At 37.9% G+C, this 16,332-nt stretch overlaps 1 protein-coding gene across 1 annotated transcript in view; it reads left to right on the top strand.

The window, feature by feature from the left end:
* SLTM (SAFB like transcription modulator) overlaps positions 1-16,332 on the top strand; it is a 49,966-nt gene that overhangs the window by 24,297 nt on the left and 9,337 nt on the right. The window contains exons 2-9 of the mRNA XM_035335930.1: positions 493-610; positions 9,313-9,377; positions 9,702-9,887; positions 10,311-10,358; positions 11,295-11,322; positions 12,675-13,143; positions 13,708-13,757; positions 15,808-15,926. Coding sequence (XP_035191821.1) covers positions 493-610; positions 9,313-9,377; positions 9,702-9,887; positions 10,311-10,358; positions 11,295-11,322; positions 12,675-13,143; positions 13,708-13,757; positions 15,808-15,926 — 1,083 coding nt within the window. The remainder of the gene's footprint in view (positions 1-492; positions 611-9,312; positions 9,378-9,701; positions 9,888-10,310; positions 10,359-11,294; positions 11,323-12,674; positions 13,144-13,707; positions 13,758-15,807; positions 15,927-16,332) is intronic.

The raw sequence follows: 16,332 nt of genomic DNA, 5'->3' as shown, positions 1-16,332 counted from the left end.
TCGGCTCCAGGCCCGGGGCGGCGGCTCCTGGCCCGGGCCGCGGAGCGTGGAGGCTGGGCCGGGCCGGGCCGGCCGGTGGAGCTCGCCCCGCGGCCTTGCGGCCCGCCCGCCTTGTCGGGCAGCCGCCGGGGCGAGCCCCGGGGGTGGTGTCTGCGGTAGGGCTTCGGTGGCGGTGGCTCCTTATTTTATTTTCTTAAATGTCTCCTGTTACTGTCCGGCCCTTAATGTCATCGTGTGTGTCGTGGTGGCCTTCTAGCGTTGCGATTGCCGAGAGAACCTTGATAGGTACTTGATAAGCTGTCCTTCGGAAGGTGTCACTATAACAGCTTGAACTGCGGTCGTTATCTCTGGCCTTTCCTCAGTCTCCCCCAGCTTTAAGTGGAAGGTTTAATCTAGAGTGGTTCATAAAGTACTCAGTAGTTTCAAAAAAACTATAATTTGGCTCAGTGACGCTTGCTGAAGTCAAATTGTCTAGCTTCCAATTGAACTCAGTTAAAAATTGTCCTTTTTTGTCTCATTCAGGCTATTGAAGAGGAAGGAGGTGATCCAGATAATATTGAAATAACTGTTTCAGCTGACACACCCACCAAGAAACCAACTAAAGGCAAAGGTTAAAATCTGTTGATATAGATTATGTATTTAAGAGCTTTTTGTTGCATATATCGCCTTTAAGGAGTGTATGACTGTAGCCTGTAGAGTGGCTGCAGTTCTGACCTTACTGTTTATTACTTCTGTCACGTAACACACCTTGTCTTACTCATCTGCTTTCAGTCACTGCTTCTCTTTCCCCTATCTCTGCTCCCCCCATCACCACCTGTTTCACCTGCTCACTTCCTTCTGCGAACTTCTGTCTGTCTCAGTGTCACACCTCTACTTATCCTTGAGGGTGTGGGATGTGTTGAGAAATGTGGTGAGGCTTAAAGGGGTCTTGCGGAGCATAGGGATGCCGGGCGTATATGGAGATAGTTGGGTAGGTGATGCGTTAAGAGGTAGTGGCTGTACAGCCTTCTGACTGGATCTGATCCTGGAGACTTGTGCTGTGTGTGCTGAGACTGCACAGATGGTCTGAGATTTTTTTTGGAATATGCTGTGTAAAGGGGTCCTGAGCATGGAGCAGATCCTGAACGTAGGCAAAATGGGTATAGGAACTGCCATGCAGCTCTGTTGGACGCAGACATCAGTGTAGTGACTGAGCATCTGCGCAATGGCAAAGGGCAAGCTAAGAGGTTATTTAGCCATGGGAAAGGACCCAGAGTAGTGATGTTTGTGGTAGGGGTCACGGCCTGAAGAGTACGGTGCTGTGCAGATTTATGAACACACTTTTTACTGTAGTATGACAAGATTTGTAAGTAAGAGTTTCCTGATCATGATCTGAAGGCTTACTGGGAAATGAACCATCCAGTTAAGAGACTTCAGTTCTGAAGTTGTGAAAAATAACTATTTAGATTTTAAGCTGGTGTATTTGGAAATGGTTGTGTTGGCTGTGTATCCTTATGCATAACTATTTAAAGATACTTTTTTGGGGGGTGGGGGGGACGGGACTGTTTTCTGTTTTTCTGGGGACATCCATAACCTGCAAAGTAGTACTGGGGAAGGAAACTTCTGTTTTATGCATAGCATTCTTCATTGAACATATATGCTAGGTATGTTCATATATACGCTATAGATACCTGCTCTGGAAATGGTCAACCTTGTAACAGTGTCACTTGTCTTAGGCTGAGTGTTGTGATGAAAACGATTGTTAACTTTTTTGCCTGGTGCTGTGGATGGGGAATTTATTAATAGGAATTGTATAGGAAGTTTGACTAATAACTCGTCTGTACTTTTGGCACACTAGAAAAGTGTGAGAAAATAAGCTAGCAATGTGGTTTCATTCTCTGTGGGGTTGCTTTATTCCTTATTCTGGGAAAGGTAACTGATGCTTAAAACAACTACATGGAAGCTAAACAAGGAAACGCTTCCCCAATTTTTAACGTAGAGACCTAAATGGCTGGCTGTTCTGCTGTAATAAATGCTTCCCTTATCTCCTGCTTTTCATCCTGCTATTTTCCAAACTAGATTCGTGACATGCGTGATGTGTTTGAACTGGTCTCTTCTGTAGTTCTGCTATTTTGCTTCTGCAAAGATAGTTTCCCTACTAGTGATGCTGCTGTCTGAGCTGAGGCTTCATTCAGTAGCTGCGTGCTGCCACCTCTTCTATGGAATTAAATTGTAAGGCTCATGTATGACATGTACAGCCTTGCTACAACTCAAAGCAAAATATGACCTTCACGGAGTTCTTATCGTCTCACTCTGTAAACTTGAGAATTTCTCATTACTTTTCAGATTACAAAAGTCTTATGAGCAAACTTTGTGCCAAAACTTTGAGAGGTTTATGCAGCATTAATCTTCCAAGTAAGGAACAAGAAGAACTCACTGATTTGTCTAGGGAAAATCTTTCTGGATCTTACTGGATTGCTACTAACTGTTCTTTCTGTTAAGTACCTTTGAGCTAGAAGGAAAGGTGCTCCACAAAAGTTCTTTTCTTCCTTTTCAGCTGTCCCTTGTGGTCTTAACTGCTGATTTTGATGTTATCTTCCCCTCTTCCTATCCTTGTTGTTGAAACATATTACTGGCTACCAAGAGTTATCCCTCTAAACTTGGAAATCTAGCGCACAAAAAAATATGTTCCCAGCCATGTCACTAGGGAACTTTCGAAGGCATGTAGATTTATGCTTATCAACTGGATTTTCTGTTGAAATTAACCATCTTGATCCTCCTTGTACTTGTATATATATGGTCTTTGCTATGCTTAGTGTTGTGCCCTTTTACTGATTTTGCTCACAGATTGCTCCAAGCCTTTTGCTAATGCTTTACACCCCTCTCCCAATAGCTTCAGATTAACTCTAGGGAGTTTTTATTTTAATTATTTTACTGCTAACTAGCAGTAAAATAAATGACACCACCAGTTCTATAGTATTTCTTCACGCTATCGTTGCTGTACAAAGGAAGGTAGGAATACTAGGTATTTGCTGGAGTTACAAAAAACACAGCCTCAGAAAAGGCCAAGGAGTGGGAGTAATAGATAAAGCTTTTCTCAGCAGACAGGGAGAGGTGAATGAGGGGGAGGAAGGAGACTTCTTGCAGGGGGTAGAATCCATCGTGTCAGGTGGCTATCAGTTTTAGATCTGAATGTAGCCAGTTCTACTGCATCTCTTAAAATCTGTGGAAACGGTGAGGTGGCTAATTCCATAGCAGTGTCAGAAAAACTTAATCTGGAATGTTGATGCAGGCTGAGCTGGGAGGAAGGGGAGGGTACTCTGTTTTTCCTCTCATTGCCTCCTTGTGTGTGTTGACAAAAATGGACAAGAATAGGCATGAAGCTGAGATCAGGATTTAGTTTTGTAGAACAGCATTTTGTAATGTCTTGATAAATTGACTTATCAGCTGAGTGTATCCTGTAGCTTTTTCCTAGACTATGACAAGCTTTTGACAGTGATGGTACTAAACCAGCCTCTTACGAGACAGGGAAGAAATGGCTATAAAAGTAACTATGAATAGAAGAATAAGGTCCTAATTAAGCTGACTTGAATATGAACTTTCTTCTACAAGCAGTACCTCACCAGTTCTTCAGCATGTGATACCTTTGGGGGGGGGGGGTTTGAGGAGTTTTATGTAAATGCTCTGTTTTAAAGACCTGCCAACATGTAGATAAAACACAGGGATCTGTGTGGATCCACTCATGAGGGAAGTGTGCTGTTAGAAGTTCTTGCATCAGGGCTCCTACTTGCAGAAGGAATCTGTAATGCAAGCAAAATCCTTGGTCAATTCTATATTTCAAGTTAGTCAAAATATAACACTTCTTACCTGAAGCTAATTTAACTATGTGGGGTAAAGAAGAACTGCAGAACAACTAATTAATAGAGCTATATAGGTGAGATTGGCTGGCTTTGACCATTCAAGTTGGAAAGTTTGAAATTGAATAAATACCAGGTGCTCCATCGAACCAACTTTAATTCCCTCAGTTGTACCTCTACTCCCTGGAACTTAGCAGCTGTAAGAAAAATTCATTTTTGTAAAAATATGGCAGTTTTTTAAAAAGATGTTCTTTTCAAGCTTGAACATTCTGTTGCTTATTCTAGAACTTAGAGCAAGTTACCGCTAGTATTAAATCTTAATGTTTGTGATATGAACATTCCTTTCAAGTGTCTGCAGTCAGAAATGCAGTAGCATTTTATTGATACATCGTAATGCGGTGACTGAAAATTACTTTTCTGCCAAGTTTTGCATTTAGTGTAGATGAAGAACAGATTTTGGATTAAGCAATTTTAACTTCAGAGTGTTGTTAATGTGGGTGAAGATGTTTTCTGATGCCTTTCAAGTTTCTAAGGCCACTTAGTCACTTATTATTTTGCAGCTTTAGTCTCCTCCTGGTTTACATCTATTCCAACTTGACAATACTGACTCTGAGATGGAATGTTGACACCTGACAGTGTCTAGCTTGTTCTATTGCCTGAATACTTTTGATTTCTTTGTTAAACCTGTTAAGTGACTGAAAGAACCAAGTAAAGTTGTTGGCCTTTAAAAGGAAACTGGAGTGAGGAAAATGATCTGTCCCTCAGAAATATTAAAAGTTAGTTTTAGCAAGCAAAGAGATAGTTTTAGCAAACTGTCCATTATTTCTTCTCCTGTTAAAGGTGTTAACGTCTGTTACTGTACTTTTGTGGTTTGACTTGTGAAACACTGCAGTGTGTGAAGTGTGCCCAGCAGTAGATCCGAATTCTCTGGCCTAGTGAACCGGCCCTGGAGAAGGACAGGGACTGTAAACTGCATTTTAACTGCGTGTTATGTACATGATGTAATCTGCAGGGTGCTAGTACAAATGTCTTAGTTCTAATCTTGAACTACCCATTTTTTTTTTTTTTTTAGAATACTTCTTCCAAATTAGTTGTCCTCCCGAGCTTTGATGTACTTTTATTATTGCTTTTTTTTTATGTATTTATTGAGGCAAGCAAGTAGCTTGTTTGACACCTTGCTGGCCAGTTCTCTTGATCTGTTTCACAGTTGCTGAATAAAGTCGTACAGACTGAAAAGTGACCTCTCCAAATGCTCCTCTGGGGGCCTTGCCCTTGCATGCAGCACTGCTGCAGTGTCAGCTAATTGAGCCTGTTAGTATTGCAAGTCATGTCTGTCTTAACAAACCTACTTTGTGAGTCAATTAAATTATTTTTTTCTAGGTATCTGAACAGTGGTGCATTCAATCACTCTTAAGTATTTCTGCAAACTTAGAAGTATTTCTGTCAATATTAAACCAAATGTTGAGATCCTCCTTTCTGCCAAGTATTTTTCTCAAGATAAAGTACATCATAAGGAAATAATAAATGCTGTCCTGTCCTCCTCTTCTGAGGAAAGATGTACTTAAATTATTTGTAGAGAGAACTTTCCTTTGCAGGTAGAATTCTTGCCTATTATTCAGTAGGTGATATATAGAAAAAAATCTTTCTTTGGGGAATGGAATTCTTAAGCTAAAATACCTGAACTCAGTTTTGATCTGATGATTAGAAATTGAAGATATCAGAAGCTGTAATCAACACCTGAAAAATAGCACACAGCCTAACTCCTAGAAACACTTTGCATAGGTGGCTCCAATGTTAGAAAGTTGTTTCCATCACTTGAGTCAGGATACATCAGCCTTACTGAAGTGAGATATAAATAGTATAGAAGTCTTACCTACAGCTTTATATCTGCTCTCGGAAAACTTGTTAGGAAAAACTAATCTTGCTAAATACTTCCTGAGTAACTTCATTAAGGTGCAAGTGAGTGGTATCTCTAATGAGCTGCACTAGGAAGCATTATGAATGCTTAATCATATGATTAGAAATGATGGCAAATGTTATGAGCAACTTGGTGGTTATCTAGAGAATATCTGATTTTGCAAAGTGCATTCTTAAAATAAATGAGTAACAGCGGTATTGTGCAGAAGCTATAAAAAACTTAAATATTCTTGGTACCCGATGATACCATTTAAGAATACAGTAATGTAACAGGGTGACTTCTGTTAATGTTATGGCAAGTTGTCCTAATCAAGTTGCAGCAGCTGTTGGCCTCTAATGTTATAAAGAGTTTATTCCATTGTAAAGGTTGTCTTTCAACATCTTTGTCTTTACTTCCTGTTCCATGTTTTTAATGATTCTTTAGCATTGGCTATGAGAGAACCTTGTTGTAGGTTCATCAGGAATACTGGAGGAGATGCAATCATGACTTCTTCCAAAACTTGGTGATGAGTGTCACTATTCTTCTGCATGAATTGCAGGTTTCTAGTTTGAGTTGTCTGGAATAAACTGTTCGATAACTCTGGATACTGTTGGGGAGTCTCAATTCCATGTGTAGAGGACAATGAATTGATACGATGAACTTATCTTACTGTGAGACTTGTAAATGAGAAAGTAAACCTACATAATATTAAACCAACGCTTTAAAAATATTCCAAATCTACTTACCTCTAAGGAGGTTACCCATTCTCTGTGCAAATACTCTCGCAATTTCATGGTGTGTAGCAATTGCCATACTCAGAAAAGTGATTGAGCGCAGCTTATAAGAGTACCATCACATCAAGGTTAGTTAGTGTTTGTGGTGTTAGCTCAGGCACCCAGGTTTGTGGGGAGTACTGCTTACAACACTGACACGTTCAGTAGCCGCTGCATGGATAACCTGTACACATGAGAAATTCTGTTGTGTTAACAGCTTGTGTGACTTGAGACCCACCGCACCTGTTGTCTGCGGAAGACCCAGCTATTCTGACCGTAGTTGTTAACGTACCTTTTAATCCCAGTTATCTTCTTCAAAGTGGGTCTGGTCTCGAGTATGTTCACAAATACTACCAGTTTCTGGAAAGTGTCTGTTGTAATCTCACAGCATTTATGTGAAAATGAGAGTCCATTGTGAATGAGTATCAGTATAGAAAAATCTTGAATTTTCATCAATGCAGGGGTTGGGTTTTTTTGGTTTAGCACGTTACTGTCCCTAACAAACCTATACCGACATCTGAAAACTATTTGTATCAGACCTTTGAAGTACTGTGATGCTAACCAGGTCAAAGTAACTTGAAACACAGAACTAGCAGGGAAAGTAAGCTTCCTACCACTTCCTGGCTAGAGGCTGCAAAGCAAAGGTCATTATTCAGGTTTCTTTGTCTTTGAATACCTCTGATACTCAGTACAAACTGGGCTTTTATTGCAAGGGCAGACTAATGAAAGCATCTGTGCCTGTCTCGTTTACTCTAGCAGAAAGTAAAAAGTACAGAGGGCTTCTTTATGCAAACTTATAACTTGCCTTTGATGAAGACATGTCCATAAAATGCAGTTCTCTAGCTGCCATTGCAGAATGATGGGACTTGCTTGAGGCAGCTGTGTCAATTGTTTATTTCTATTCCCTCTGAAGTTCACCTGCCAAATTTCCTCAGACCAAGCAAGTGAATTAAAGTATTTTTCAAAATAGCACATGCTAGCTAGTTGCTAAATGTCCAGCATCTGCTGTGTGTATTGGCCTATCTGTGTATGCCTCTCTGGATATACGATGCAGGAAGAACTCAGACTTTGAAGTTTAACAAACTGAAGAACTGAAATGAGAGGGTTGAAACAGAAAATCCATGCCGTTTCACTGCTTTCTTCTTACATTGAAGATATCTGTGGTTATAGATTCTATTGCAGAATGCTGAACTATTAATACAAAGTTTGGGTTAGTCTGTCTTTCAAACATCAGGTGTGAAGCGTATCAAAAAATGTCCTTTCTGCTGTAAGTCCACAACCCTTTTTTGAGGGAAGCCAAGCTTCCCTAAGTACACCTCTGCCACTGGGTTTTTACTCCAAAATCTCACAAATCGCTTGCATTCCACATATAAAATGGGAATGTGTTGTTGGTTCTCCTGTGTGTTTAGATCTGAGCTTTCTCGTCTTTTGCAATCAAAGACTTCTGCAGTGTGTCTTTTTCTGGAGACTAGTGCATTTCTGATCGCATAATGCAAAGTGGTGTATGCAGGGGTACTGTCAGGGTTGCCTTTCAGTAAAAAAGGGGAAACAATTGGAGTCTAGAAAGAAAACAATAGTCTCTCTCTTTTTCATCCTGCAGTATAGCAGTTTCTAACTTTGAAATGTAATTTAAGAGCAGTGTGTGAAAGACTATGAAAAATTAATTGTTGACCAAAAAAAGACTATTCCAAGTCACAGAAATGTGCATGCTACATCAAACTTCTACTTGGGTTTTCCTTTTCTGTTCCTTCAGAATATAAAATTGATAATTTAGCATTTGCTTGAAGATGAAGTGATAAGCAGAGAGTTGAGGTCAAAAACTGAAGCATTAAGTGCTGATCCTGACTGCCACCTCATTTATGTCTTGAATTGATACTGAGTTTCAACAGAAAATAGTAAAGCTCCTTCCCAACTGAACTGCTTTTTCACCTTGAGCTACTGAAAATTGTCACGTAGGCTGATCTTTGATAAAATGAAACAATACCCTAAAAAGGGCTTGTTTGTATGGACATATTATATCTAGTCCTCTTTGGCCTTCTTTTTGCAGAGGGTTAAGGAAATGCAATGGGTTCTAAAGGGAACTCTGTCTAGTTGTTATCTCTGCTGAGCCATATTTATTAGGAAAAAAGCATGTCTGTACTGGAAGAACAGAGTTCTTTGGAACATGCCCTCTGTACACAAAAAGAATATGTAGAAAAGCCTGTGCTTGACCTGACTTAGTTCTGCTGCTAGTTCCCTCTAGTGCTGAAAAGCACTGAAAATGGAGGCTTGTAGAAACTGTGGACTTCACGTGCTTGTAGATACTCAAAAACATAGCTAGATAAAACCCTGAGCAATCTGATCATAATTTCGAAGTTAGCGTTCTTTGGAGCCAGAGGCTGGGCAGACCTTCTGAATTCCTTCTAACCTAAATTGTTTTATGCTGCTAATTATCCTAGAAAGAGTGGCCTTTCCAAAATCTTAGTTATAAAGTATGGTTTAGCTCCAGGAATTCTAGAAATACACACTAATGTTCTCTTCCATTTGATCATCTCTGAAAGTAGAAGAGTTGATAGTAAAATAATCACTAACTTGGATGTAACTGCTTGTTTATGAAACAGCACTGATTGTTCATATTAGCTCATGTGACGGTTTTTTCTCCCCACCTCAAAAACACTAGACTTTGGGAGGGTTGTATAACAGTGCACAGTTCAGATATTCTAGGGGATGTAGAGAATAATAAACTGTAGGCCAGCACGTAATCAGTATTGGAAGAAAGTCTGCTCTGCCTAGCAGCTTTCATCGTTAGCATATCCTGTCATTTCAGGTAAAAAGCAGGAAGCTGATGAATCAACTGGTGATGCTTCAGTTGAAGAGGATTCCTTTGTCAAGGTAATAAAAGTATGTATTTTTCCCCCCAAAATGTGGAATAGTCCAGTTGCTATTGTAGTTTAATATTAGGCTTGATTTTAAAAAACAAAACAAAAACAAAACACTTTTCTCTGGGCTAATTTACATGGAAATCTGGATCATTGCTTTTTACTGTGTTCAGAGCTGTCATGCTGAAGTGTGTGAAGGTGTGGGATTTTTTTTGAAGCATACTAAATTCTTATTATGGCTCTGATACAGTATTTTGCAAAAACAGCAATTCTGGCAGTGATTTTTTTCAGAATGTAGTTAATACTCATGCCAAATATTTGTTGTTCACATCGAAAGGAAGGTGAATTGGAGACTCAAGATGCAAGTGATCAAGATGGAAATGATGAATTAAAGGACTTTAAAGAATCTGTTGAAGATGAGATCTTGAATTCTAAAGAACTCCCATCTGCAGAAAAGAAAAGATACCACAACTTGGAGCCAGCAGAGACAACAGAAGATGTAGAAAAGGATTCTGAAAGTCAGGTACTCTTGTATTTTATGTGCATCGTTATCAGCAAAACGCATATTTTCTTGTCTGTACTAATGGGAAGTCAAGAACTAGTTTTTCTGCTTTGTCTTGCTTGCTTATCTCCAAAAGATAATGGGTTACTTTTTTTTCTGTTTTTCTTGGCCTATGTCTGAATAGTCCTGAAATAAGTGTGGTATTAGTTCACAAAACTGTACCACAGTCCACAACTGAGTTCCCAAGGGGTTCTTTTCCCTTTAACTAGAAATGACATACATAATCTGAACACTGAACTCTAAGATGCAAGTTAGGAAAAGCACTCATTGATCTTCACTTTGAGTGTAAAATGTTTTCTGAATTAATTGAATTTCTTGACTCTGAATGTTTTAAAAGTATGTTACAAATAGCTTGCTTAGCAAGTCCTTTTTATGTTTTCATAGGAAAATGAAGGTCAAGACATAGAAGATGACACTTTTCCAAGTGTCCATGTAAGTTCCGAATCACTTTCATTTGTATAAACTGATTTTCATATCAGTTAATTTGGAAAAGATCATTTTACACTTGCTTTCTGTTCCAGTTTGCATCTTAGAGAGTCAGATATTGTTTATCTTTATTGTATTACGTTATAGAAAGCTTTTTTAATTAAATAAGAAAAAAGAAAAGTGTAAATGCAAACCTCTGTCTGCAACTTGGTAGTATTCAGTGCATAGACTTAGTAAGGTGTGTATTTTTTAAACTCTCCTAAAAATACTTCAAAGGGCTATGACAAATGATAAAGTATATAACAAAGTATATACAGCTTTCTAGATACGCATCTACAACTTCTGTTTTAACTTTGTAACTTTGCCTTTGGAGAATATTTTTGTTAATACTAACGTTTGTAATATCTCTAAGATCAGAAATTCATTCTGAATCGTATAGAACTGACATCTGAAAAGGGACAGATTAATGGTGTTAATGATAAATACATGTTAAAATTGCTGTTTCATTCAGAAATAGTTAAGGAAGTCTACCTAGTTTCAGATAAGTTCCAGACTTCTCTGAAACCAGGTAGTTTCTTCTTTCAAAGCTGATGATGGATTGCTTGCATTTTGTTGAAAGTAGTACTCAGTGTAACATCTGTTCTGAAGGTTTTAGCAGGATAAGGGACGGTTTAGAAACATCTTGTTAAGGGAAGGTGGTGTCCAGAGGGAGAAAACAGTTAAACATTGCAACCGATTGCAAGTATTGTCGATAAATACCAGTGAAGTTTAGCACAAATTTTCAGTGATTTGAAAAGGTTGGTTTCGTTATCTTTTCTTTGGAAATGTTTTTATAGTTCATTAATTTACCTTTGTATGATAGAAGTTCTATGGAAAATATGAACTGTTCTACTTTAAGTTCTAAAATAGAAGACATTTAGTCTTGACTTCTTTTTCTTGCAGGATGGTGAAGATGAAGAAAATGAGAAAGGTATGTTTGAAGTTTAATAGAGTTTAAGAGGTCTTTAGCCTGGTAGACCAAGCAGTTTTCTCTTGTAACTTTCAGTCTCTTTACTAATAGTAGCCTTCTCTCAAGGACTAAGTATCAGTTGTCTCCTTATTAAGTTCAGCACCTGGAATTACTGCAGTCATTGGGTTTATTTTGCTCTTAAGAGTTACTTTACTTTTAAGAGCTGATTACAGTACTTATCAGTTACTGTGGTGGATGTACAAAATAGTTGTAATACTATGAATCTTAACTGAATAAAAAACCATAGTATTCAAGGACTCTGATTTTAATGTACGGTAAGTCTTGATGCAAATGCTTCCAACTTGCACTGCAGTAACTGATGTTTGAGTGGAAATGACACGCTCTTACGCTGAACTTGAGTGCCCAACATATGTATGGACCATCATATGCTTGAGTTAACTGTCACTCGGAAATACCGGTTGTATATAGAATGGTAAAACAAATATTTGGAAACCTGTGGAGTGGCTACTTCTTTTTAAGCTGTGCTCATTAGTGAAACTATAGAAGGAATATAATGCATTTGGGCAAACAGACTTTTCTGGACAGAAGTCTTAAGGATTCTACATATTGTGGACTAGAAAGGACATGGAACACCATCACTTTACACAAGATGGAATAAACACTGAAGTTACAGAATAAAACTACAGACTCCTTGTTTACGAGGGACCTACAATGAAGTATCTCTTCAGTGCAAACCCAAGAATTGTTGGAGATGCCAGTGTGGGACTGAGATGGAAAATCTGTCCAGTGGATGAAGACTGAGAACCATTCGTCTATGAACTCTGGATTAAAGGTCGATCCTCCGTTTTCTGCAGCAACCTTGTACAGCTAACTTGACTGCCAAACAACTCTTGGAAAGGAAAAGCCTAAGAAAACGAGTATGGAAGACTGACTGAAATTCTCCAAGACTGTAACTCTTTTGGATTTGGGAAGTCTGGAAGTCTAAAACCAGGAAGATTCAAAGATGGATTAATCCAACTGTGAGCATCCAATGCAACTATTTTCTTACGACATGCTAAATCCTAAACTGGAAAATGGATACTTCTTATGAAGAACGGGTATCTCCAGGATGGAACCATATTCTGACTCCTAATGTTTTGGTATTTGTCTCTAGAAAATGTGTTTTGCCATGAAGAATAAGTGATCCTGGGTAAAGGATTTATATTTGTGTTAATACACCTTGTGTTTTTTTCCTAACCTTCCATCAGTGCTAATAACTGGCTTTATATTTTCTAGGTCCTATTCTAGCTTATGCATATGAAATTGTTTAAACTTCTTGTTTTGCCATATTTATTCCTGTTAAATCCTCTTAGATAAAGCAGGTTCTGGTGATGGTACACAAGAAGTATCTAAACCTCTTCCTTCAGAAGAAAGCCTAGCTGAGGCTGATCACACGGCTCACGAAGAGATGGAAGCTAACACCTCTGTGAAAGAAGCTGAGGATGATAACATATCGGTTACAATCCAGGCTGAAGATGCCATCACTCTGGATTTTGATGGTGATGACCTCCTAGAAACAGGTAAAAATGTGAAAATTACAGATTCTGAAGCAAGTAAGCCAAAGGACGGGCAGGATACCATTTCACAGAGCCTGGAGAAGGAAAGCAAGGACTATGAGATGACTGAGAACCATAAAGATGGTAAGAAGGAAGACTGCGTGAAGGGTGATCCTGTCAAGAAGGAAGCCAGAGAAAGTTCAAAGAAAGCAGAATCTGGAGACAAAGAAAAGGATACTTTGAAGAAAGGTCCCTCGTCTACTGGGGCCTCTGGTCAAGCAAAGAGGTTTGTTTTTCTATGTCAGTTCTTTACGATACTGAGTACCAGCATTCAATAAGATCACTCTACATTAAGGGGGTAGCAGCAAGAATCTTATAATTAGTATCCTATGCTCCTGCCTATAGATGTTTTTGACCGCCATAAGTTACTTTTTAAAATTCAAGATCTTCGTATAGACACTATGTCCTACTGTGATTGCATTGTCGAATTGTCAGCATTTATTTATTTTTTTTCAAATTGACGAGTTTTTTAAATGTCCTTGTGATGATGGTAATGAACAGCTATCAGTTCTAAGAACACAAAATGAAGTCAAGTCCCCGTCCTGAAATCTGGAGAAGATTGCCATATATCCACTGAATAGAGTTGTCAGAAAATCTAGATCTTCAGGCATCCTGGGGAAAATCAGTGCAAGAATCCATAAGGGAATCATTTGTTCAAGTATACAGTCTAGCCCTTTTTATTTATTTTTTTTGAAATGTTAACTTGTCTATTAGTATTAGTAGTATAAAATGCAGTGCTTACAAATTCTGTGTTTTCAATTTTCTTCTGATTTTTAATTTGCTTCTCTAGCTCCACTAAGGAATCAAAAGAAAGCAAGACAACATCAAAGGATGATAAAGGTAACTATTGCAAGCTAGGGTAGTATTGCCTTGAAGTAAATGCCTTCCTATTTGAGAACTTCCTTGCCATGCACTTCAATGGCTTATATAATTGAACTCATTTGTCTGTAGTAAATTATGCTAGAGGTGCAGTAGTCATTAGCTCTGTGTGTGTTTGTGTGTATTTCTCCTTATACTGGATTCCTTATAAAATATTTATTCTAAGGACTCTATGGAAAATATATTCTTTTATTTCAAAACATTACTGTAAGCAAATTCTACTTAACATCTCCCAGGTGTTTGTTTTGTGAGAATTTTGGTATAATTTTCAAATATGCTTACTCAATATAAACCCAAATGGTTGTGTGTATATATATACGCAGAAAAAATGCAAAAAGCACTTGCAAATACTTAAATATAACACTGACCAAAATACTTATATAGACTAATTCTAGCTCACTTCTAAATAAAATGAACTGACAACTACAATACAACGGCTAGCATGCTAGCTAACAAAATTGCACTTGTGGCTATTTAGTATGTTAAAGTTGGAAGCTATTTGTATACATTGGAGTTTCCTTCTGTTGCTATAAAACTTGGTATTATGATGTTAAAACTCAGAGTGGAGCTCCAGTGTGTGTTAATGTCAACAGTTACACCGATGCCTCAGAGGCATACAAAAATATTCTTTGTGTCTCCTTATTCTGCCTATTAGCTCTCTGCCAAAAATCTTCATCACAATCTGTAGCATATCACAATGGATGAATAGACCTCTACCTGATAAATGAATTTTTGAGGGGAAATTTGTGTGAGACTTAACTGTCTTCTGTAGATGCCTGTCTGTTCATGATAGTCATATACTTGAAGTTAAATAAAGATAGAGCAAATCTGTCGCCATGTTATTGGTGCCAAATACAATAACTGTAATAGCAGCTATCATAAGGCTGTCTTAAAATACATATGCAAAGCCAGTATAGTGGCTATTTAAGGATGTTCTAAGCATAGTGCAGTTTATCAAGATAATTAGGATTATCAAAATATCTTCATCTAGGCTTATCCCAATAGTTAATGGTGGGTTTGCCTTTGAATTAATGGGTGCATTGAAGAAGGAGAACCACCTGTTAACAAGGTGGTTAAATTATCCTTTAAAAACTACATACTACCAGATTTTTCCAACTGCTTAACTGGAGCTCCAGTTCTGGGCTTGCCTGTATGACTAGCTATAATTTAACTTAATCAGAAGCAGTTCAAACATTTAACAGCAAACAACAAGAAACTGAGCAAAACAATACAGTAGATATTGAGAACACCTATACATGACCTTCTTGAGTTCTTAGTTCTATGTTGCTACCGAAATGGCTAATACATGTAAGTGGTGTCATTTTTTTGTGTTGGTGTTTGGTGTTTTGTATAGTTGGCTTGTATGGTTGTTTCTTAAAGATTTAATGTAAAGACTTAATGTTTTTTCCTGCTCTTCATTAGTATTTTCCTAGTATGTGTGAAATGGCATTTGGTGGGCTACATCTAGCAGTACTTGTAAAAAGCTGCTCTGGATGGAGGGCAGATGCTTCATGAAGTTGTAGAAATCAGGCATGTTCTGGGGCTAGGAAAAATAAGCTATAATTAGGATTAACTGTCTCCTCTGATTACCTTTCAGTTGTCTCTTTAACGTTCCTAGTGTAAAGACACACTGATGAAGAATTAATGTTGGGCTCTTAAGTATTTTCCTTTTGGATAGAAGTTATTAAATAAGAATCAAAAGTTGAAGCTAAATTTACGTATCTAAATGAGGTGTAAAGCATGTTTTAAACAGAGGATTGTATTATCTTCTAGCTCTATCTATCTTTTGGGTATGAGTTAGCCAAGCTGTTGGTCTCAATACATGGGTGAATGAATAAAATCTTATGGTATATATTTTTTTTATATAGAAGTCTTTTCAAGAAAGGTAACCGGATAAACAGTTACTTAAAGGTAACAGGCTAAGTTTCTCTTTTCAGCAACAGTTTAGTTCAATATTGATAATACCTTTTGTTTCCTTAATTTTTTGGCTGTTTTGCAAAACTTGTTTCAGGAAGTGCAAGCAGTGTTAGTGGTAGCAGTGGAAGTTCAACTAGAAACCTGTGGGTTAGCGGACTCTCTTCCAACACAAAAGCTGCTGACTTGAAAAATCTCTTTGGCAAATATGGAAAGGTATTCCACGTGGTGTGATACTGTGTGTTGTGTGTGTCTCCTCCCCCACCCCCTCCTCTATTCAGATGTAGAAATTAAGTATTTATTCATTTAAATACAAGTGAGTTGAAATGTCTAACCAGTGTAATCAAAAAAAAAAAACAAAAAAACAATACCTTCAGCATCTAAAATAAGAGTTTGTGCTTACAGGAAGAACCATAAGTTAACTTTGTATGAAAATTGTCTTCATTTTGAGGTAAGATAGAAAATAAATGTCACTAATATGACTGGTCAGGACTGGCTTTGAGTTTAACTTGTTAATTTTTTTAAAAATAAATAATGATGGCCATGTTCTTTTGCAACAGCTATATATAACCATTAGTGTAAGATGATGTGCCAGTAGGTAAAACTGCAAAATAAGCAGTCT

This window comes from Oxyura jamaicensis, chromosome 10 (genome assembly GCF_011077185.1).
Source record: "Oxyura jamaicensis isolate SHBP4307 breed ruddy duck chromosome 10, BPBGC_Ojam_1.0, whole genome shotgun sequence".
Classification (NCBI taxonomy): Eukaryota; Metazoa; Chordata; class Aves; order Anseriformes; family Anatidae; genus Oxyura; species Oxyura jamaicensis.
The sequence above is the reverse complement of the archived record's forward strand: the minus strand, read 5'-3'. Positions and strand labels throughout refer to the sequence as shown.